Consider the following 18,827-nt stretch of genomic DNA (forward strand, 5'->3'; position numbering starts at 1 on the left):
CTGGCTAGGTGGTGACGTCGAAGTGCCAGGTCCCCGCTACTTCCCCCTATATCGGTGTGGCATCAGTGGGTTCCTGTGAGACTCAGCAGAGGACAGCGGCTGGAAAAATACTTCATAAACGGTAAAGTGAATGACAAGGAGGCAGAGGATCCTAGTATATACTGAAGTAACACACTGAAGTTTAGAGAGCTTCTTTAACACATGCGAGGCCTCCTTGTAAAGATGGGAGAGGTCCCTAAACAGATGAGCGAGGCGGGCGGGGTCCGTGCACAGATACGCAGGTATATGTTCTGCAGTGGTCTATGCACATAGGAAGGCTTGTGTGTAGAAGCTGTGTCCTCATACAGATACTTTTAAGTGGGAGAAGACTTTTACCCAAACGGAGGCATCCTTTACAGGTGAGATGAGGCTTACACACAGAAGTGAAGGGTTTTCATTGATGCAACTGACTATTATTTGTAACTGACTATTATTTTTTAAATGTTGTGCAAATGCTAGTGACCTTTGCACAGGCTTGAAGGTTCTTCCTAAAGATAAAGGCATCGCTGCGCTGTAGAACTATGTAACAGTTGGAGCGGCCTTGCACTGGCGGTCGCTGTTCAGCCGGGCTCTGTCGCGGCCTCCGAGGGAGCAGCGCGGTACCTGCGCGGGCAGGCGGCAGGTGGGCGCCGCCGCCGGAGGGGCGGTGCGCGGGGACCGACTCCCCGTGTCGCAGTCCCTCCCGCGACCGCCAGGGGCAGCACCGTCCCCGCCGCCCGGCCCGCGCCTCCCCACTCCTCCCCCAGTCTCCGCCCCCCACCCCCTCCCTCCCCCCTGCTCGCTCCCCTGAGCCCCGCCAGACCCCGCTCCGCCCGCGCCCCGCTCCGCTACCGAGGCTCCCGCAGCCCCGGCGTCGGCCCTGCTGCGCCTCCCCCGGGGGCCATGGGGGCGCCCCCGGGCTACCGACCCTCAGCTTGGGTGCATCTGCTCCACCAGCTGCCCCGCGCCGACTTCCAGCTCCGCCCGGTGCCCAGCGGCTTCGCGCCCCAAGAACAAGAATACCAGCAGGTGCGAGCGGGCACGGGGTCCGGGGGGGCGGGGGACCAGAGCTTCTGGGTCCCGCGGGAGAAGAGGGCTAGGTGGCAGATTCCTGTGTTCTCTGGGGGTGGGAGCCGGGCCGGACTTCGGGGTATCTGAGGGAGCAGGAGCTGGCGTTCCCCTACCGGGAGGTTCCCCCGGGACAGGCGCTGGAAAACCAGACCCCCTAGCTCCTTAAATAAGGGAGGGCTGGGGCCTGGACCCCTGAGTCCCAGCGGAGGGAGGGGACTGGGGGCCCTCGGATTCCCAGGTCCCTAGGAGCTGCCTGGGAAGCTATCCTCCAGGGTCATCAGGGGGATAGGTCCATCCTCCGTGTCCTAAAAGATGACCCCTTCCCTCCTAGGATCAGGACAGCCTCTTTAAATACGTCCCAGTTAAGGCGGGACCCAGGAGAGTGAGGAGCTGAGATGGTGGAGAGGGAAAGGGCTGGGGGATGCCCGGTTCTGGGACGGGGTCGAGATCTGGAACAGGGAAGGGGCTGGGGGGTCTTGGGGCTGGGAAAACCAGGTGGAGATGTAGGAAGAGGACACTTCCAGCCTGTCCCAGGACGGAAGAGGTGGTCTGGGCGCTGGGAGGGTGTGGGGGATGGGGTTAAGGTTCAGTTTGGGGACTGGAGGATGACAGAATTGGGGCCAGAGGGTGGGGATGGGTGGGACCCTTAGGGAAACCAGGGTCCCTGGGGAAGGGGGCCCAGCCTGGGTCAGCTCCAAAAGGGGCGAAAGGACTGTCCCCTGACCCAGTTTAATTCAAGTCCTTGACTTTGAGATTAATGAGCAAGGCTTGGCTGAGCTGGGGATGGGGTGGGGGGTGGAGGGAGGATGGCAAAGCCCCAGGAGGGGTCCTGGGCCCTGCCTGTTAAGTTCTAAACCCCCTCGGATCTGTCCTGGGGATCTCCCGGGACAGGGGGCCGGGGACTGGCAAGCTTAGAATGAGGGAGGGGGGGTCCCAGGAAAGCAGAGGGGGGGATGTTTGCTGTGTTCTGAGCTATTTGGGTCACGGCTGGGCTGTGCCAGCCATAAGCAGCTCCTCCCTGCCTACTCCACGCCACCCTCTCCCCACCAAACGGGGACTGCCGTCCCCTCGCCCACAGCCTCCCAGTTACACAATCCCAGCCTCCAGCACTGGTCCACGGACACCTGCTCACTGCCAATGAGACCTTCCCACGCGGATGCCCACACAGCCACATGCGAGGTCCCAGCACCAGCCACCACCGGAGGCACTCAGGGAGGCTCACTCTGCCCTGTTGACAGTCTGGGTGACAGCACTAGGACATACGGGCACAGGGCACACACCCCAGGAAGGAACATTGTCCCCTAGGGAGCCCACCTCTAGGGCGACAGCTGGGAAAAGAATCCTGGACTGGGTGCCACCACGCTGGGGGTGATACACTTACACACAACCGATACACATTTTCACACATACTTACATATACACACTCACATGTGCACACATATATACCCATATATTCACGCTCACCCATACACACACACACTCACACTCACATGTATACACTCACACACAGACACCCACACCCACACTCACATATACACATGTGCTTGCACTCTCACACTGACACACATCCATGCACACATACATCACTCACATGCACACATGCATATGTTCACATCCACACGTTCCCACACTATCTCATACATACACGCTCAAACACACACACATATACACTCACGGGCACATGTACATGCACCCTCACCGTCACATACACATGTTCTTGCACTCCCATTCACACACATACACTGACACACGTGTATGTTCACATTCACACACTCACATTCACACACTATCTCTTTCAAACACACACACACCCCTAGAGACCACACACAGACTCAAGGAATCATGCCCAGAACCACACAAATGCACACAGATCACTCTCACACCTGCAGGTACAGGCGCTCTTATACCCACAGACACTCACCTACACACGCGTCACGCACACCCCCGCGTGAGGACAAAGCAGACACTGTGGTTACGGGAAACAGCGTTAGTGAGTCCAGCCAGAGGTCTGATTCCGTTCTCACTGTTGCCCCTAACATGCTGTGTGGCTGAAGGTAAACCCCTGGCCCACTCTGGGCATCTGTGCAGAGAACAGGACCACACAGTGTCCACTGTAAAATCCCACTGTGTGGAGAGCCCTGTTTTCTGCAAGGCTTTCCCAGCTACACACAGGCTTCCCCTCCCTGCCTGTGTCCCCCCCCCCCCCGGCCTTTGGTTCTGTCTCTGTCTCTGTCCGTGTCTCTCTCCTTTCCTATCTGTGAGTTCTCCCTCCTGCATTCCTGCCCCCCTCTCCCCCCACCTGCTTTCCCCTCCTTCCCTCCCCCTGCTCTGTCTTCACTCTCTCAGCCTCCCAGTCCCCATCGCTGAGTTGCACGTGTGCACACACACACACACACTGTCATGGAGGCTGTGATGCCCCCTCCCCCTGAATCCCTGGGTGGCAGACTCATGCTGCGGTGGGTGTGCAGAGCTCAGCATCAGGGGAGGGTGAGCAAGCAGTGAGTGGGGAGGACCAGCAAGGAGGGGGGAGGACAAAGCCTGCCCCCCCCACCTCACACACACCTCTAGGAACAGGTGTCCCCGGCTGCAGCCCCCCAGCCCCACGCAGTTCTGGGGCCCAGGTCTCAGCATGGCCTGGGAGGTACTTCATTCCAACTACCTGGTTTTGGAGAGGAGGGAACCGGGCTCAGAGAGGGGAGGACCCCTGTCAAAGGTCACATAGCTTTTGGAAGGCAGCGCAGAGGTGGAATGCAAGACTTGGGCCTCCTAGTCGGAAGCTCCCTCCAGCCCCAAATTGCAAAGCCCCAGCTGCAGCCTGGGAGGGGACGCCAGCTTTCCACACAAACCTAAAGGCCATGGGTTGGGCTCCCCACCCCCACCCCCCACCCACTGCCAGGGATGCCTTCCGCCTCCACTGAGATCCTGGACCCAGAACCTCCAGCCATGTAGGGAGGACGCAGGGAGCCCCTCTGAGGCCTGACATCACCCTGTCCCCAGGCCCTGTTGCTGGTGGTGGCCTTGGCAGGCCTGGGCTTGGGCCTCAGCCTCATCTTCATTGCTGTCTACCTCATCCGCTTCTGCTGCTGCCGGCCCCCAGAGCCCCCCGGGGCCAAGAGCCTGCCCCCCGGGGGCGGCTGTGTCACCTGGAGCTGCATTGTTGCCCTTCTCGTCAGCTGGTAACGGGGCCCCAGGATGGGCGGGAAGTGGGGCAGGGCCCCCCAAGCTCTCTGTCAGTCTTCCTGGTGGTGTCCCAGATGTCCCAGAACCCCACTTCAGCCCCGTGGCAGGGAGAATTGCTCCCATTTGATGGATGGAGAAACTGCATTCCAAGAGAAGCAATTTCCCAAGGGCAGCTGGCCTGGCACGGTGGGGTAGGAGGCTAAGAGCTGGGTTTGGTGGCTCTGCCGTGGAATCGCACTGCAACGTAGGGGAGCGATAGCGTTCCTCCAGGCCTCAGTTTCCAGGGCTCTAAAATGGGCAACATAGTCACACTCACCTCCTAGTCGTGGTGAGGTTAAATGAAATGTGCAGTGCCTAGCTCACGGCTGTATTCCATAAATGTCAGCTAGGGATGTCATTCAGTTACTCATCCATTCATTCATTCAACAACTATTTCCTGAGTACCTACTATGTGCCAGGAGCTACCAACCAAGCCAGACCTGGTCCCTGCCCTCCTGGAGCTGGTGTCCCAGTCAGGGAGACAGGGGACCAGCCAGGAGCAGACCTGAGCCGGTCTAAGTCCTTCCCGCAGTCACCGTGCTGGATTCGGAGCTGTCACACCCAGTCTTGAAAGAGGAAGGCTCAGGGAGAGGGAGGGGCAACTTTTCCAGGCCACGTGGCCCCAGCGGCAGGCAGAGTGGAGAGTCAGACCCACAAACCCCTGGGAGCCCAGGGCCTTCTTCTGGGACACCCTCAGGAGAGAGAGCAACAGGGCACGTGAGGACTCGCCATTTACCGAGAGCCAGCTCTGAGCGCAGCCCCCAGCCTGGCTGGGGTAGCACCCACCTCGTGGGGCAGGTCGCGGTGCCGAGGACCCGCCCCGGACCGACCTGACCTGGGGGGTGTCTGGGAAGCTGATGCCGCCACCCCGGCCACTTCGTAGGGGGCAGCAGCGTGTGTGTTTGGGGGTAGGGGTGGGAAGGAGCGGGGCGGGGTGGGGGGAGTCCTGTACCCGAGACGCCTCCTCTTCAGGCTCTCCTGAGTCGGGGCGGACGGGGGAGGTGGACAAAGGCCCCGCGGGGGAGAGCCACGGCCGGCCCCCGCGGCCTGGGGACAAGGGCAGCTTTGTAGCACAGTGAACAATGGGCCGGGACGCTGGGGCCGGCGTCGGATCCCAGGGCTGGGGGTGGGGGCCTGCGCAGCCCCGGGGCTGGGAACCGTGAGGGCGTCCGGGAGCCCTCCGCCCCGGGCCAGCCTTGGCTCCCTCCGCGGAGGGACACAGCGAGTTGCGAAGCGAAGTCGTGGGGGTGGTGGGGGGACTGTATTCAGAACCCACAATGGAGCTCTGTGTGCTGGCAACCGAGGGGGAGGGGCGGGGGTGCCCGGCTTCTGGCCAGTCGGCCCGCACTCCCTTGTTTCCCTCCCAGCTGTCCAGACGCTTGGGTCCCGGGGGTGGGGGAAGGCTGGGAGCTCCAGGTTCGGGGTCCCCCAGGAGACGGTGGCTGGGAGCCTGCGCTCCTAGGAACCTGCAGGAGGCGGGGGAGGGGATGGCTGGATTCTGAGAGGACAGGTACTGAGGACCCTGGATGCTTGGGGAGAGGATGCAGGGGATGGGCCTGGGGCCAGCAGTCACTAGGGGAGAGGACTTCTCCTCCAGGGGCCGGATCCGGCTTTGGGGAGGTGCGAGTTAAATCTGGGGGCCCCCTCCCCTCCGCCACTCCACCCACTATTAGCATCACAATGACGTCCAGGGCCGGGGGAGTGAGACCTTCCCAGTTACCTTGGCAACCGGTGGGGGCCAGGCTGTAGACGTTCCTTTCCCACGATGGGCTGGGCCAATGGGATGGGAGACTGCACTGGGTATGTGAGGAGGTGGGGGGTGGCAGCCCCCCGGGTCCCAGGACCGCTTGTGATTTCCCTTCCCTCCTCCTCTCAGCGCTGGCATTGGCATCGGTTTCTATGGCAACAGCGAGACCAGTGATGGGGTGTCCCAGCTCAGCTCTGCACTGCAGCATGCCAACCACACACTCACCGCCATTGACCACCTGGTGAGGGGCCAGGCATTGGCCAGACCCCAGATCCACAACCCAGACAGGTTCCCCACACCTGGGCAAATGGCCTCCTCTCAGGGAAATGTGATCTAAACTCAGAGCCAAGACCCTAGACTCAGAATGTCAGGTTTAAACTTGCAGACCTCAGACTGTACACTCAACCCCCAACCCTAACTGCAAATCAGGGCATCACACACGACACCCTCAAAACCTTTACCCAGATCTAGACCTCGGGACTCAAACCTAGACCCCAAACACACTTGCAGCCCCAGCCCTGGACCACAGCTCACAGCCCAAACCACTCAGTGACCAAACACAGGGGACCTCAGCCCCTGCCCTCAGGTCAGACCCAGAGATCTGATCCTTGGCCCAAGTACAAGGCCAGAGACCTCAAGACTGAGAGTCAGAACTCGGATGAGAGGCCTCACTCTGATCCCTAGCCCCAGGATTCCAGACCCTGGGCTGAGACTCAGCCTGACCTCAGACCTCACATCCAGTTGCAGCCCCTGGACCATGGAACCCAGACTTGAGACCCCAGTCTCCGAAAGGCAGATGTCAACATCAGACCTAGAATCCCAGACTTAATCTCAGTCCTGGGGCTAAAATCTATCCCCAGGGCTGAAGCCACTGACCTCCCCACGCTTCTGTTAGAAGCCAGAGGACTGCATGAGCTGGACCGCAGAGCCCCCTCCTTCTCTTCCTCAGTCCTCAGATGCCCTAGCACCCAGATCTCAGATACCTGCCTCTGCTCACTCCTGTTTCACAACCCTGTCCCCCAAACCCTGGTACCCCAGAGAACACCCTCCCCTGACTCCAGACCCACCCCTGTGCCCAGGTGCTGGAGACGGTGGAGAGGCTGGGCGAGGCTGTGAGGACAGAGCTGACCACCCTGGAGGAGGTGCTCACACAACGCACAGAGCTGGTGGCTGCCACCCGCGGGGCTCGGCGACAGGCAGAAGCCGTGGCCCAGCAGCTCCAGGGGCTGGCCTTCTGGCGGGGAGTGCCCCTGAGCCCCTTGCAATTGGCCGAAGAGGTGTCCTTTGTGGAGGAGTACAGGTGGGTGACCACTCTTCCTGCCCGGGGCAGCAGGAATCCCCTGCCTGGGTGATAATTCCCCCAGGGGACATCGGGTGATGTCTGGGACATTGGGTGTCACAACAGAGGGGGAGGGTGGTGCTACTGGCACCTGGTGGGTGGAGACGAGAGATGCCAGCTGAACATCCTGCAGGGCACAGGACAGCCCACAGCAAAGGATTCTCTGTTCTAAGGGTCAACGATAAGAGGAGGAGCAGCCCTGCTGCAGGGGGGCAGGCCTCGGGGCCCGTGCCCCCCGCGCGTGCACACACTTCCTCCCTCCCTCGGTTTCTTCACTCATTCACTCGTTCATTCATTCCTTGACTCAGCCATTCATCGGCTCACTCTTGCCCTTCATCCGCTCGCTCCCAGCCTAACTCGTTCACCCGCTCAGCGGTCCATCTGACAGGTATTCATTCAGTACGCCTTCCAGCAAGAGAGAGGACGCCCCCGTTGTCAGGTGCACGAGCGCTCAAGCCAGCCGGCCGCTCCCTCACCACGTGACCTGACACTGGTTACATGCCAGCTCTGGGCCTCCGTGTCCCCATCCGTGCCCCATGGGAATAATGGGTACTGCTGCCCTCACTGAATCGTGGAGGCCCTGATAAGTCAGTATCTGTTAAGTACTTACAGCGGCGACTGGCACACATTCTACAGGTGTCTATAAAATGTAGGTTTTAGATCTGGGGTGCATCCCCCAGGTCCTGGCGTCCACCCTCCAGCCCTGGGAGTCTGTCCTCCACCATCTGCTGGGGATCACCCCCAGGCCCCCAGGGTCCATCCACCACCACCTGTTGTGGTTCACCCCGACCCCCGGGGTCCGTCCACCAGTTCCTGGGGTCCATCCGAGGTTCACCCCTCAGACCCCAGGGTGCATCCCCTAACTGCTATGCCCCCAGTGCTGAGGTCCCCACTGCCCTCCGAAGACCCTAGGACCATTCCTCCCGCCCCCCCACCACCAATTGAAAAGCCACTCCTGACCCCGCAAGTCTGGTTTTGTTTTCCTGTGTTTCCCCACACCCCTCCCCCCGACCCTGGAGTGAAGTTGTGGGTACAGGGCTGGGCCACCAAAGCCCATTAAAGAGCCTCTGCTAAAAAAAAAAAAATAGTGGGTTTCATAAGACGGAGCAATGAACAAAACAGACAGTGATTCCTGCCTGTCTTGCAGCGGTGGGGGGCATTAAGAAACAAAGGCATGGGTAAAACATTGTAAGGGGGTGAGTGGCAAGAGTTCTGGAGAAAATTAGGCAGGAGAGGGGAACAGGGTGGGGGCGCAGCGATATAGTCTGGGGACAGAGGCTGGTAGTTTTTGGTGTAGGAGGTAATCCTGGAAGAAGGTGACATAGAGAAGGTGACATCTGAAGGAGGGGAGGGGATAAGTTATACAGACGTCAGGGACAGCCATCCATCCCAGCAGCCAACATGATGGAGTCCTCATTGCATCATGCACTAGGAAGTATTTCCTTTGTTCATCTGACACCTGAGGGTGCCGACCAGGCCTGGGGGCAGAGATGGGGAAGACTGGGTCCCGGATTCTGTGCTCCAGGGTGGGGCAGACCAGGGCTGAAGCAGTCCACAGCAAGGACACTCCCGTGGGCCATCAGACAGGTTTGGGTCCCAGTGAATCCAAGTTCTGGGTTGTGCCAAACCCAGGGATTCAAGCACTGGGCCTCAGCTCCCTTCCAGGTGGGCTGGAGGAAGACCCACAATCACCAGGAATTATCTTCTGGATGCACCCATAAGACAGTGCCTGGCACTCGGGAGTCCTTCAAGGAATGTGACCAGTTTCCTGGAAGGAGACTGGGGTCCCCAGGGGCAGAGCTTTGATGCAGGAGGTCATGGAGACTTAGGACAGAAGTGCCACCTGCTCCTGATGGAAGTGTGAGTGAAGGCCTGGAGGTCAGCTGGAGCCACTGCGCCCAGCTTCCCCTTCCCAGGAGAGCCGGACCCTCCAGGAGTCTGGGAAAGGAGGGGCAGTGAACCCCACGGGGGTCCAAGCAGAGGCTGCTGCAGAGGAGGGTGGCAGTTCCTTTAACACTCTGACAAGTGGGGGCCATTGAGAATGGCGCTATTTACTGAGGAGTTACTACATGCCAGGCGCTGTGCAGTGGCCTCATGTGCGTCCTCCTCTCCAGTCAGAGTGAACAGACCGATAACTAAGGCTGAATTCTTAAGTAAGATGTAAAAGTCCCTGATTCGTGCTCAAGCTGATATTTAAGTGCATCCACAGGCTTGGCCCTCCCCTCGGTGCTTGCCCATCGACCTCACAACAGCCATTGGAAGGAGGAACTGTTGTTCTCCCCGAGTTACTGGTGGGGAAGCCGAGGCACAGGAGGCAAAGGCAGGCAGGAAGCGGAGGGGCTGGCATTGCCACCCAGGCGGTCTGCCTGCGCACACAGAGCCCTTCCGTTGTGCACTGTGATGCTGGGTGCCTGCCCGGGAGTAAGTCCCTCCACTCTCCAGGGTGGGGCTGGGGGACTGGGGCTCTGAGAGGCCAAATCATGTGCCAGTCACAGGGCTCCCGCGTGGTCCAGTAGGGTATGGTCACAGATGCTCTGCACCTGGACCCGTGCTCCAAATGGGCATAGTGGCCCACCTCCCGGTGCACCGATCTCACAGATGAGCTTGGCCATGGTTTGGAGACTGGGCATCAAGGAGGTCACATGGCCAGACAGAGAGTGCGGCGGCGCCATCGCCCTCTGCCGAGTCCTGATCTGGGAGTCTGGGCTCCCAAAGGCTGGATTTGCTGTTTCGGCCTCATCTCTGTCACCCCCTCCCCAGGTGGCTAGCCTATGTCCTCCTGCTGCTCCTGGAGCTCCTGGTCTGCCTCTTCACACTCCTGGGCCTGGCAAAACAGAGCAAGTGGCTGGTGATCGTGTAAGTCTGGGTGGCCTTCCTGGAGGTGGCACACCTGCCATCCTCGTAGGCACACGTTGCGGTACGAAGTCTCACGGCACTGTTCCCAGGCTCACGCTGGTTTTATCCCTTGCCCTGCAAACCTCCTGGGCTGGGCCCCTGAGCACGTAGAAAGAAATCAGACCCAGAGCAGCCGAGGACGTGTGGGGGCAGGAAATAGGCCATCCTCACAGCAGGAAGCACACCAAAATCCTAGAAAAGCAATAGCAGTAATGCTGGTGCTGAGGATGGCGGTGCTCACTGACCCCTTCAGTGGCCAGACCACCCTCTGGAGATGCCTGTCGGACACCCCTCTGGCAGATAAGAGCCCTGGGGCAGAAGGCGCCCGGGGCGGAGGTCCCGCGGCCCTTACGTGGCATGGCGGAATCAAGGACCACACGTTTACTTTACAGTCTCACTTGATATGCCCGATGCTTTTCTGGAACCCTCACACCAATGCTAGCAGGAGGCCATTGCCCTGTCCTGGTTTAACAGAAAGGGAGACTGGCGCTCAGAGAGGTTGGGCCACTTGCCCAGGGCTGCACAGCCAGGAAGTGCTGGAGCTGGGATTCCACCCAGGCCAGCCTATCCCACTTGGAAGAGTCCTTGCCTTCTCCCTGGCCCTGGGGCCACGCTGGTGCCCGCCACCACCCCTACACCTTCCCTGGGGTGGGAGGGCCTCGTGCCTTCCCATCCAGGTCCCCCTGAGGCTTAGAGAAGGTGACCTGTGCTGGCAGGTCAGGTCCAGCCCTCCATGGGCCCTCCAATGCTGAGTCCTCTCCCCTTGCAAACCCCATCCCCAGAGAAAAACTGGGGGTGATTTCAGCCCTGGAGCTGTCTCCGCTCCTGGGAGGAGGAGTCTGGGCTGAGCGGGAGGCTGACCAAGCCATGGGTGAACCTGGGAGCAAGCAAGCCCTGAAGAGTTCAAAGCAGGGGGAAACGGAGCTCAGAGGTGGGCAGCTGCCCCCCCCCCCCAGAGCCTGGAGCAGGGGTAGGGCGCCGACCTGGGCTGGATCCTGCCAGCCCAGGGCCCTTCTCACCCTCACGGCCTCGCCCCACCCCCTACCCACCAGCGGGGCCAGATGTTCAGTTTGACGTCAACAACCACAGGTCCACAACTCGGCCCCCACGACCTCTCTGCCCCTAATTGTTATCCTCTTGGCTCCAGAGGTTGGTTGTGGGGAGGGTGGGGCGGTGATAGGATTTGGGATGGAGGAAGGGAAGAGGCGAGATAGGCTATTAAGAACCCCAGACCCCTGTTCCAATCCCTCCTCCCTGTCTGTAGGATGACAGTGATGAGTCTCCTGGTTCTTGTCCTGAGCTGGGGCTCCCTGGGCCTGGAGGCAGCCACAGCCGTGGTGAGTGTTAGGGGCCAGGCCCCAGAGCTCCAAGACTCAAGGGGGCTGAAGGCCCCTAGCTCCTGGATCCTAAGGCAGGATGGGATTAAATGCCTTGGGTCCTGAGAGGAAAGACCTGGGGGCCAGGATCACAGGTTCTGAGGTTTGGGGTCAGTTTCCTAGGTTCTAAGAGGCTAGAAACTGGAGACCTGGACCCCTGGGTCTGAGGGAGGAGGGGCTGGGGGCCTGGACCCCTGGGTCTGAGGGAAGAGGGGCTGGGGGGGCCACTGAATCCTGTAGGAGTGTGGAATTGGGGCAGTTTCTGTTCTAAGCCCCCTTTCCTGTTGCCCCTTTCAGGGCCTCAGCGACTTCTGCTCCAGTCCTGACACCTACATCCTGAACCTGACCCAGGAGGAGACCGGGCTGGGCTCAGGTGATCACATCGCCCAGTGCAGGCCCTGGAGCCTCAGGCCTCTCTGCCCAGTCCTGCCTGGGGTGGGGTGGAGTGGGGTGGGGTGGCATGCCCTGTCCAGTTCTGCAGAAGCTCTCAGCACATCCCCTAGTGGTCTGGAAAAGAGGGAGGGATAAAGATGCTGGAGTCAGAAGAGGGTTGGGGGGTGGGAGATGGACCTGAGAGACAGGAGGCCACTTGGGAAAAGTTGGGGGAAGCACAGTTTAGTCATGGCCGGGGTGGGGGGGGGAGGGGATGGCAGAGGCAGAGCTTTCCTGAGAGTGTGCGGATCAGCGTGTTTTTGGCTGTCGCTGGAGCAGAAGGGATTAGGGCTGGGAGGGTTGCCAGACACAGAATGTGTGGCCACTGGGACCACAGGAAGGTCATGAGCTGAGGGGGCCCCTGGCCCTGAGTGTGGAAAGACAGGGTCCTGCACACTCCGATCTTTCCCCAGGGAGGCCCCAGGGCTCAGGCTCACAGCCTCCCCCTCTTCCCCTCTTCCCCTGCCGCTTCAGACATCCTGAACTATTATTTCCTCTGCAACCAGGCCGTCTCCAACCCCTTTCAACAGGTTAGGGCTGCGGGCAAGGGAACCGGTTGGAGGAGGGTGGGGCTGGGGCCTAGATTTAGGGGTCCTGGGGGAGGATGAAAGTGCCAGGGGCCCCAGTCCTGTGTCCCCAGGGAGGAGAGTGGGGTGGGGGCATCAACCACTAGGTCCACCTCCCTCCTCTGTCTTCCTGCAGAGGCTGACTCTGTCCCAGCGAGCCCTGGCCAACATCCATTCCCAGCTGCAGGGCTTGGAGCGAGAAGCTGTCCCCCAGTTCCCTTCTGCGCAGGTCGGTGGGCGGGACGCGGACAGGACCTGTGGGCGGGGCCCGCGGAAAGGGGCGGGTCGGTGGCTGTGGGCGGGGCTTTAGAAGGGTCTGGTTGTGGGCGGGGCCATGGTGAGCAAGCTGTGGGAGGGGCGGGGCTTGAAGGGTACTGGGATAACAAGCCCCTCCCACCGCAGAAGCCTCTGCTGTCCTTGGAGGAGACAATGAATGTGACAGAAGGAAACTTCCACCAGTTGGTGGCACTGCTGCACTGTCGCGGCCTGCACAAGGTGACCCCGTCCTCCTCCCCAAATTCTTCTCCCAGGGAAGCTTCTGCCTAGACCTTCCTCTTCTCAGACCCCTCTAGTCTTCCTCCCATTGCCCCCGAGAAATCTCTGTCATTTATCATCTGTTCTCTATCACTGTCTATCCATCTAGCATCCATATTCCTTCTTTCCCTCTCCTCCCTCCCTCCCTCCCTCCCCCCTCCTCCTTCCATCGCAGCTTACTGAATTCTGGAGCAAGACTGCCTGGGGGCCAGACCTCAGGCAAGTCACTAACTCCTCTGTGCCTCAGTTTCCTCACTCACAGAACCAGGATTCCAGGGGTGAATACCTGTAAAGCTCATGTGTCGCGTCTGCTGTGATCACGCCAAGGCAGGCGTAGGCGGGGCACCCAAGAGAGTGTCTTGTGTCCCGAAGGTTAGGTCCAGTCTTGGCTTGGTGAATGCCCTGCATCTTGGTTTTCCTCGCCTATGAAATGAGGAAGATAATGCCTGCTTTCCTGGGCGGTCATGAGGGTCGAAAAGAAAACTAGTGCCCCCTTGTAACCCCTCGTGTGCACAAGGCCTCTGCGGGCTCTCTGTGGGCTCTCTGCAGCCTTTCGCCGGTGGCGGCTCCCTGAGCCCTCATTAGTAGCGCTATCGAAGAGGAACCCCTCGTATTGCCCCAGCGAACAGACTTGGAAGGTGAGGTCACCCAAGATTGTGCACACCGTGGAGGCTGCACCTCACACAGCATCCTTGAACCCCAAGCCCCCACAGCCAGGCAGTCACCCAGTCCTGTCCCTTCTGCTTCCTGAATGTCTTTATCACCCTGAATCTCCTCCCTCAAGGCTCAGGCTCCCTCTCTCCCCTGGGGGAGGAGATATGCGTCCTTCCTCTTCTGGTCTGTCCCCCCACAGCCTCTAGACTAGGGCTGCCAGGTTCTGCAAACAACACATACCTCTTTACTATAAGTATGTCCCATGACCTAAGGGGGCGATACTTGTCCTAACATTTTTTTTAGTTGGGCATCTGATATTCAAATCTAATTGGGCATTGTGTGTGTGATCTGGCAGTCCTACCCAGAGGGACCGATCTGTCCCATAGCAAGGATCTGAGCGGGTCCACAACCCTTCCGTGGCTCCCACTGCCCCCAGAGCTTCTGAAACTGGCACTCTGACAAGGGGGCTGGGGTGGGGGGCGCAGACACTGAACCCACACTCAGAATCAGAGACCACCTGAGAAGAACTAGGGCACTCTTGAAGGGGATCCTCTTCCTTTATTCAAGGGCAGACTGAGGCCCACGATTTCTCTATGGTCCAGGCAGACGTGGGGCTGGATTACAGTTCCCAAGAGTCATTGTGGAAGAAAGGAAGGAAGGCAGAGTGTGGGTCAGGTCTCTACTCTCCCTGATGCACCATTTAACCTCGGGCCTCAGTTTCCCCTGTCTAGGCCTCCTCCTCCGGGTCCCTGTAGATTAAAATCAGGATGAAGGATGTCAGGGATGAAGTGGAAGGAAGGTGGGCTTTGTAGCCTGACAGACCTGGCTCCAATCCCAGCTCTGCCCCTTCCAGGCTGTGTGACTCTGGGCAAGAGCCTTGCCCTCTCTGGGCTTTAACTTTCAGCCACTGGAAAAGGCAGCAGTGTGAGAAGAATTGATATCCGCCTTGCTGGGCTGTTCGGAGGATAGACATTGTATATGTGCCTGATCTGGTCAAAGCGGACCTCCCTGTTGCTCTGACAGACCCCTCCCCAGGGGGGTCAGTGGCACTCCTCCTCTCTCCCCAGAAACCTAGGAATATCCTTTTTGCCTCCTGTCCTTGTCCTCCACAACCACTCCTCCAACAAGTTCTGATGGCCCTTCTCCCGAGGCCCATCTGGACCCCCAGCACAGCTCATACTGTTACCGCCGCGGCCCTGGTCCTTGCCTGCGGCCCTGCAGGGACAGAGCTTTTCCCCTGTCCCCTGCCTTCTGTCCTCCCCACAGCAGCCAGTAGCCCGCTGAGCCTTTTCCACACAGTCTGATCAACTTCCTCCTCTGCTTAAAACCCTCCAGTGAACCCTCAGCAGATTAACGTCTTGGCATTCCCGCTCTGTCCTTTTGGCGCCATCGCTGCTGTGGGGGCCCCAGGACTGCTTTCTGAACCTCCTCTCTCAGCAGCTCATTCTTGTCTGAAGTGACCTTCCGGGGCTCAGTTACTGAAGTTTCCCTGGTCCTTGGAACAATGCCTGGCTGAGAGCAGGCCCCTGGCCAGTCCATGCTGAATGAATCAGAGCTGAGCGTCCGGGAAACGGTGGTTCTGCTGATTTGCAGGGATGACAGTAATGCCAGCTGGCGTCTACTGAGTGTGCTTTCCATGCAGGGTGCAGTTCCAAGCCCATTGTGCTTCTAAGCCTTGTTCTCTGTGTTGCTCTAAGCCAGTGATTTTGCCCCAGGGGGTCTTTGGCAATGTGTGGAGACACGTTTGGGTGTCACAGTTGGGGGAGGGGGTGCTACTAGCATCTACTGGGTGGAGACCAGGGATGCTGTTCAATTTCCTGCAGTGCACAGGGTGCCCCCACCCACACGTGATCTCGTCCCAGCATCAGTCATGTTCAGACTGGGAAGCCGGGCACTGGATCCAGGCTGAGCTGCTGTGATGGCTGGGTGTGGGTTCCTGCTGTAGGGTGTGCTGAGGACAGCGACCACAGCCCCTGCTGTGCGCTGAGCTTCCTGTGGGCCAGGCCCTGTGCTGAGCACAGATGACAGGGGAGGAAACTGAGGCACAGAGAGGCAGAGTGTCTTGTTCAGCGTTGCACAGCCAGATGTGCATTGCCCGCTGACGCCCTCCCCACCCGCCCGCCCCCCCCCCCCAGGATTACGGCGCGGCCCTGCGGGGCCTGTGCGAGGACGCCCTGGAGGGCCTGCTCTTCCTGCTGCTCTTCTCCCTCCTATCCGCGGGGGCCCTGGCCGCCGCCCTCTGCAGCCTGCCCCGAGCCTGGGCCCTCTTCCCACCCAGGTCAGGAAGGGGGGGGGTCCTGGGACAGGGGTGGGAGGGGACAACCCTCCAGCCACTGTTGGGGGGCAGCCTCCTGATGGCTACCCCATCCTGCCTCTCTGCCACTCCCCCGTCACACCCCAGTGACGACTACGATGACACAGATGATGACGACCCTTTCAACCCTCAGGTACTGGACTCTGGGTCTGCGGGAGGAGGGGCTGGGGCTGGACCCCTGAGGCTGGGGGTCTGCACTGCAAAGCAAGATTCCCGCCTCATGCCCTCCTCCCGCCCCAAATCTTCCTGCAGGAATCCAAGCGCTTCGTGCAGTGGCAGTCATCTATCTGAGCCCCTCCTCCAGGCCAGGCTGGAGCCTGTTCCCCATCTCAGGTGAGCATCCGGAGTGGCGCCCCAGCTCCCAGAGCTGGCCTCTGCTCTCCTCTCCCTTCCACTGGGCTCCCTGGCGGCCCTCCTGCCTCCATCTGGTCCTGCCTCTGCCTCTCTCCTCAGTTCCTTCCTCGGCTGCTGGAGAAGACCCCACTGACCAGGGCTCCCACCACTAACAGCACCCTGGCCATGGACACCTTAAACAGGACTGTCTCTCCGCCCTGCCCCCTCTGCGTCTCCTTGGCCCTGGAAGTATGCTGAGGGGGCAGGCCAGGGCCCGAGGCTGGCCAGGGAGGGGGCACACAGCCAGCCCCTGCATCCCCTCACCCCTGGCCACCAGCCACGTCCCCTGAAGGGATGTGACTGCCCCGTCCGCCATGCCCCAGTTGGCTTAGGGCCCCGATCTCCATGTGCGGCACCAACTTGGGAATGGGTTGATTTGAAATAAAAGGGAAAACTTTATTTTACAAGCAGCTGGGTCCTTCTTTTTTCCCTTCCCAGGTCTGGCCTCGTGGTTGGGAGGCAGAGACCCCTTCACCTCTGCTCCCACCCTGGCCTCCTGGCTGCCAGGTATTTCTGCTCTTGTCTGGGCTCTGCAGCAGTTAAGAAGGATTGCTCTTAAAAAAAGAAAAAATCCCCTTCACCACCCCCTCTCCCCAATCTAAAAGCAGCACACGTGTCCTGACGCTGGAAGAGACAGCTATCCCTGAAACAGAAGAGACAGCCTAGAAATAGATCTGTGTGTGTGTGTGTGTGTGTGTGTGTGTGTGTGTGTGTGTGTGTTTGTGAGTGACAGAAGACAGACTTAAAGTCAGGGTGAAAAGGACCAGTTCCAAAGCAATGCTGACATGATTAGCTCTCCATCTGGAAGAAGACAGTCTACGTACGATATGGGTGAAAAATCTAAATGTAGACAGGTAAGGGGACAGGTATTTCAAGAGAAAGGAGACTTTTGTATGTTGTATACCATACATGTTGGAAGGAAAGGATTTTAAGCAAGATAGCCTAAAGACAAAGGAAAGATACCTTATTTGGCAAATTGTGGAATGAAAAAATTACCATAAAGTCAAGAGGCAAATTGATAGTCTGGGGGAAATTGTTTTTTTAAAAATACATAGTGTAAAGAAACAGGTAATTAACATGTATGTATCATCTACAAAGCTTCCACAAATAAGAAAGAGACAGCCCTATTCAAAAACAAGACACTAAGATGAACATTCAATGAATGAAAACCCCAGTGCCAGCGGACAGACCAAAAGGCACTCAAACTCAAATAATTAGGAAGTGTACTTTGAAACAGCCAGAAACTCTTCTTTTCTTCCATCAAAAAAAAAAAAAAATTAAGGGAGTTGCTAATATTCCCAGTTATCAAAAAAATTAAAGGCATGCTAATATTCTCTGCTGGCGAGGATGTGGAGGGACAATTCACACACTGCCCCCGAGGCTATGAACTGCAATCCTATGAAAAAATAATCTGCTCATGTGTGTTAAATCCAAGCTGTGTAGACCCTCTGACCGACATTCCTACTCTGGGGACTCCATCTGTGGCTGCAGCAATACTCGGATGGGCCGACCTCTGGAAACAAGTTCGCAGAAGGAAAAGCCCAATAAATCTCCGAGCAGCGGGGCCCCCTGGAGCCCGGCAGCTCCCGGCTGGGTTTGGACTTTCAGGAGAAAACCTGAGAGAGGAGAGATTTGAGGCGGGGGTGACAGACAATGGTAGCCGAGTGGACGAATGCAGAGGGGCCGGGGCTAAGGGCCCAGGCGTGTTCCTGACTACCAGATGGACGCGGGTGGTCGCTGGACTTGTTGGACCATGCCTGCCATCTTTGACATCCATCAGAGGGGCGTCAAAGACAGCAATTCCAAAATCCAAAGAACTCTGTTAGACCTGAATTCTTCCCCTAACTCACTGGATGGCAAAGCCTGGCCTGACCTGGCGTGTGGTTACTTACAAACCGTCTCCCTGCCTGTGTGAACGTTCAGCCAGTCCTCTGCAGAAACTGCTTCCCAGGGCTGTGCAGGCTCCTGAGGGAAGGTGTGCTCTGTGGAATGGAAACCACGTTCTCCCTAGAAAGCCTGAGAAACCCTGAATCCCAAAATACAGAAACAGCCCAGAGGGTTTCCAGCTCGGGGCTTGTGAGCCCGGAGAGCCAGGTGTCCGGAGTCCAGTGCGGGGCCTGCAAGGGGGGAACCGCTCCACGCTCGCTCATCATGTCCATCTCGCACACTGCAAGGAAAGTTCACCGAAGCCTTCTTTGTGTGGGTCTGAAGCTGGGAAAGAGAAATGGACCGCGGTTCCCAGTGAGCGGCACCGGGGCCACCTGCATGG

At 58.9% G+C, this 18,827-nt stretch overlaps 1 protein-coding gene across 5 annotated transcripts; it reads left to right on the plus strand.

Moving 5' to 3' along the window:
- The first annotated feature begins 718 nt into the window (after positions 1 to 718).
- On the plus strand, positions 719 to 16,957 carry TTYH1 (tweety family member 1). 5 transcript variants are annotated; one of them, XM_074369104.1, is made up of 14 exons: positions 770 to 1,047; positions 4,087 to 4,265; positions 6,185 to 6,296; positions 7,135 to 7,355; positions 10,155 to 10,250; positions 11,554 to 11,626; positions 11,963 to 12,038; positions 12,572 to 12,627; positions 12,800 to 12,892; positions 13,066 to 13,158; positions 15,987 to 16,129; positions 16,253 to 16,298; positions 16,418 to 16,498; positions 16,619 to 16,957. In XM_074369104.1, exons 1-13 carry the CDS (start codon positions 922 to 924, stop codon positions 16,454 to 16,456), a joined length of 1,353 nt encoding a protein of 450 aa, XP_074225205.1. In that variant the 5' UTR covers positions 770 to 921; the 3' UTR covers positions 16,457 to 16,498; positions 16,619 to 16,957. The 5 variants fall into 5 exon arrangements, with proteins under 5 accessions (XP_074225206.1, XP_074225207.1, XP_074225208.1 ...); XM_074369103.1 differs by lacking the exon at positions 16,253 to 16,298 and having other exon boundaries at positions 731 to 1,047; XM_074369105.1 differs by lacking the exons at positions 12,572 to 12,627; positions 16,253 to 16,298 and having other exon boundaries at positions 719 to 1,047.
- The last annotated feature ends 1,870 nt before the right edge of the window (positions 16,958 to 18,827 follow it).

The sequence above is a fragment of the Camelus bactrianus genome, chromosome 9 (assembly GCF_048773025.1).
Source record: "Camelus bactrianus isolate YW-2024 breed Bactrian camel chromosome 9, ASM4877302v1, whole genome shotgun sequence".
NCBI classification, from domain to species: Eukaryota; Metazoa; Chordata; class Mammalia; order Artiodactyla; family Camelidae; genus Camelus; species Camelus bactrianus.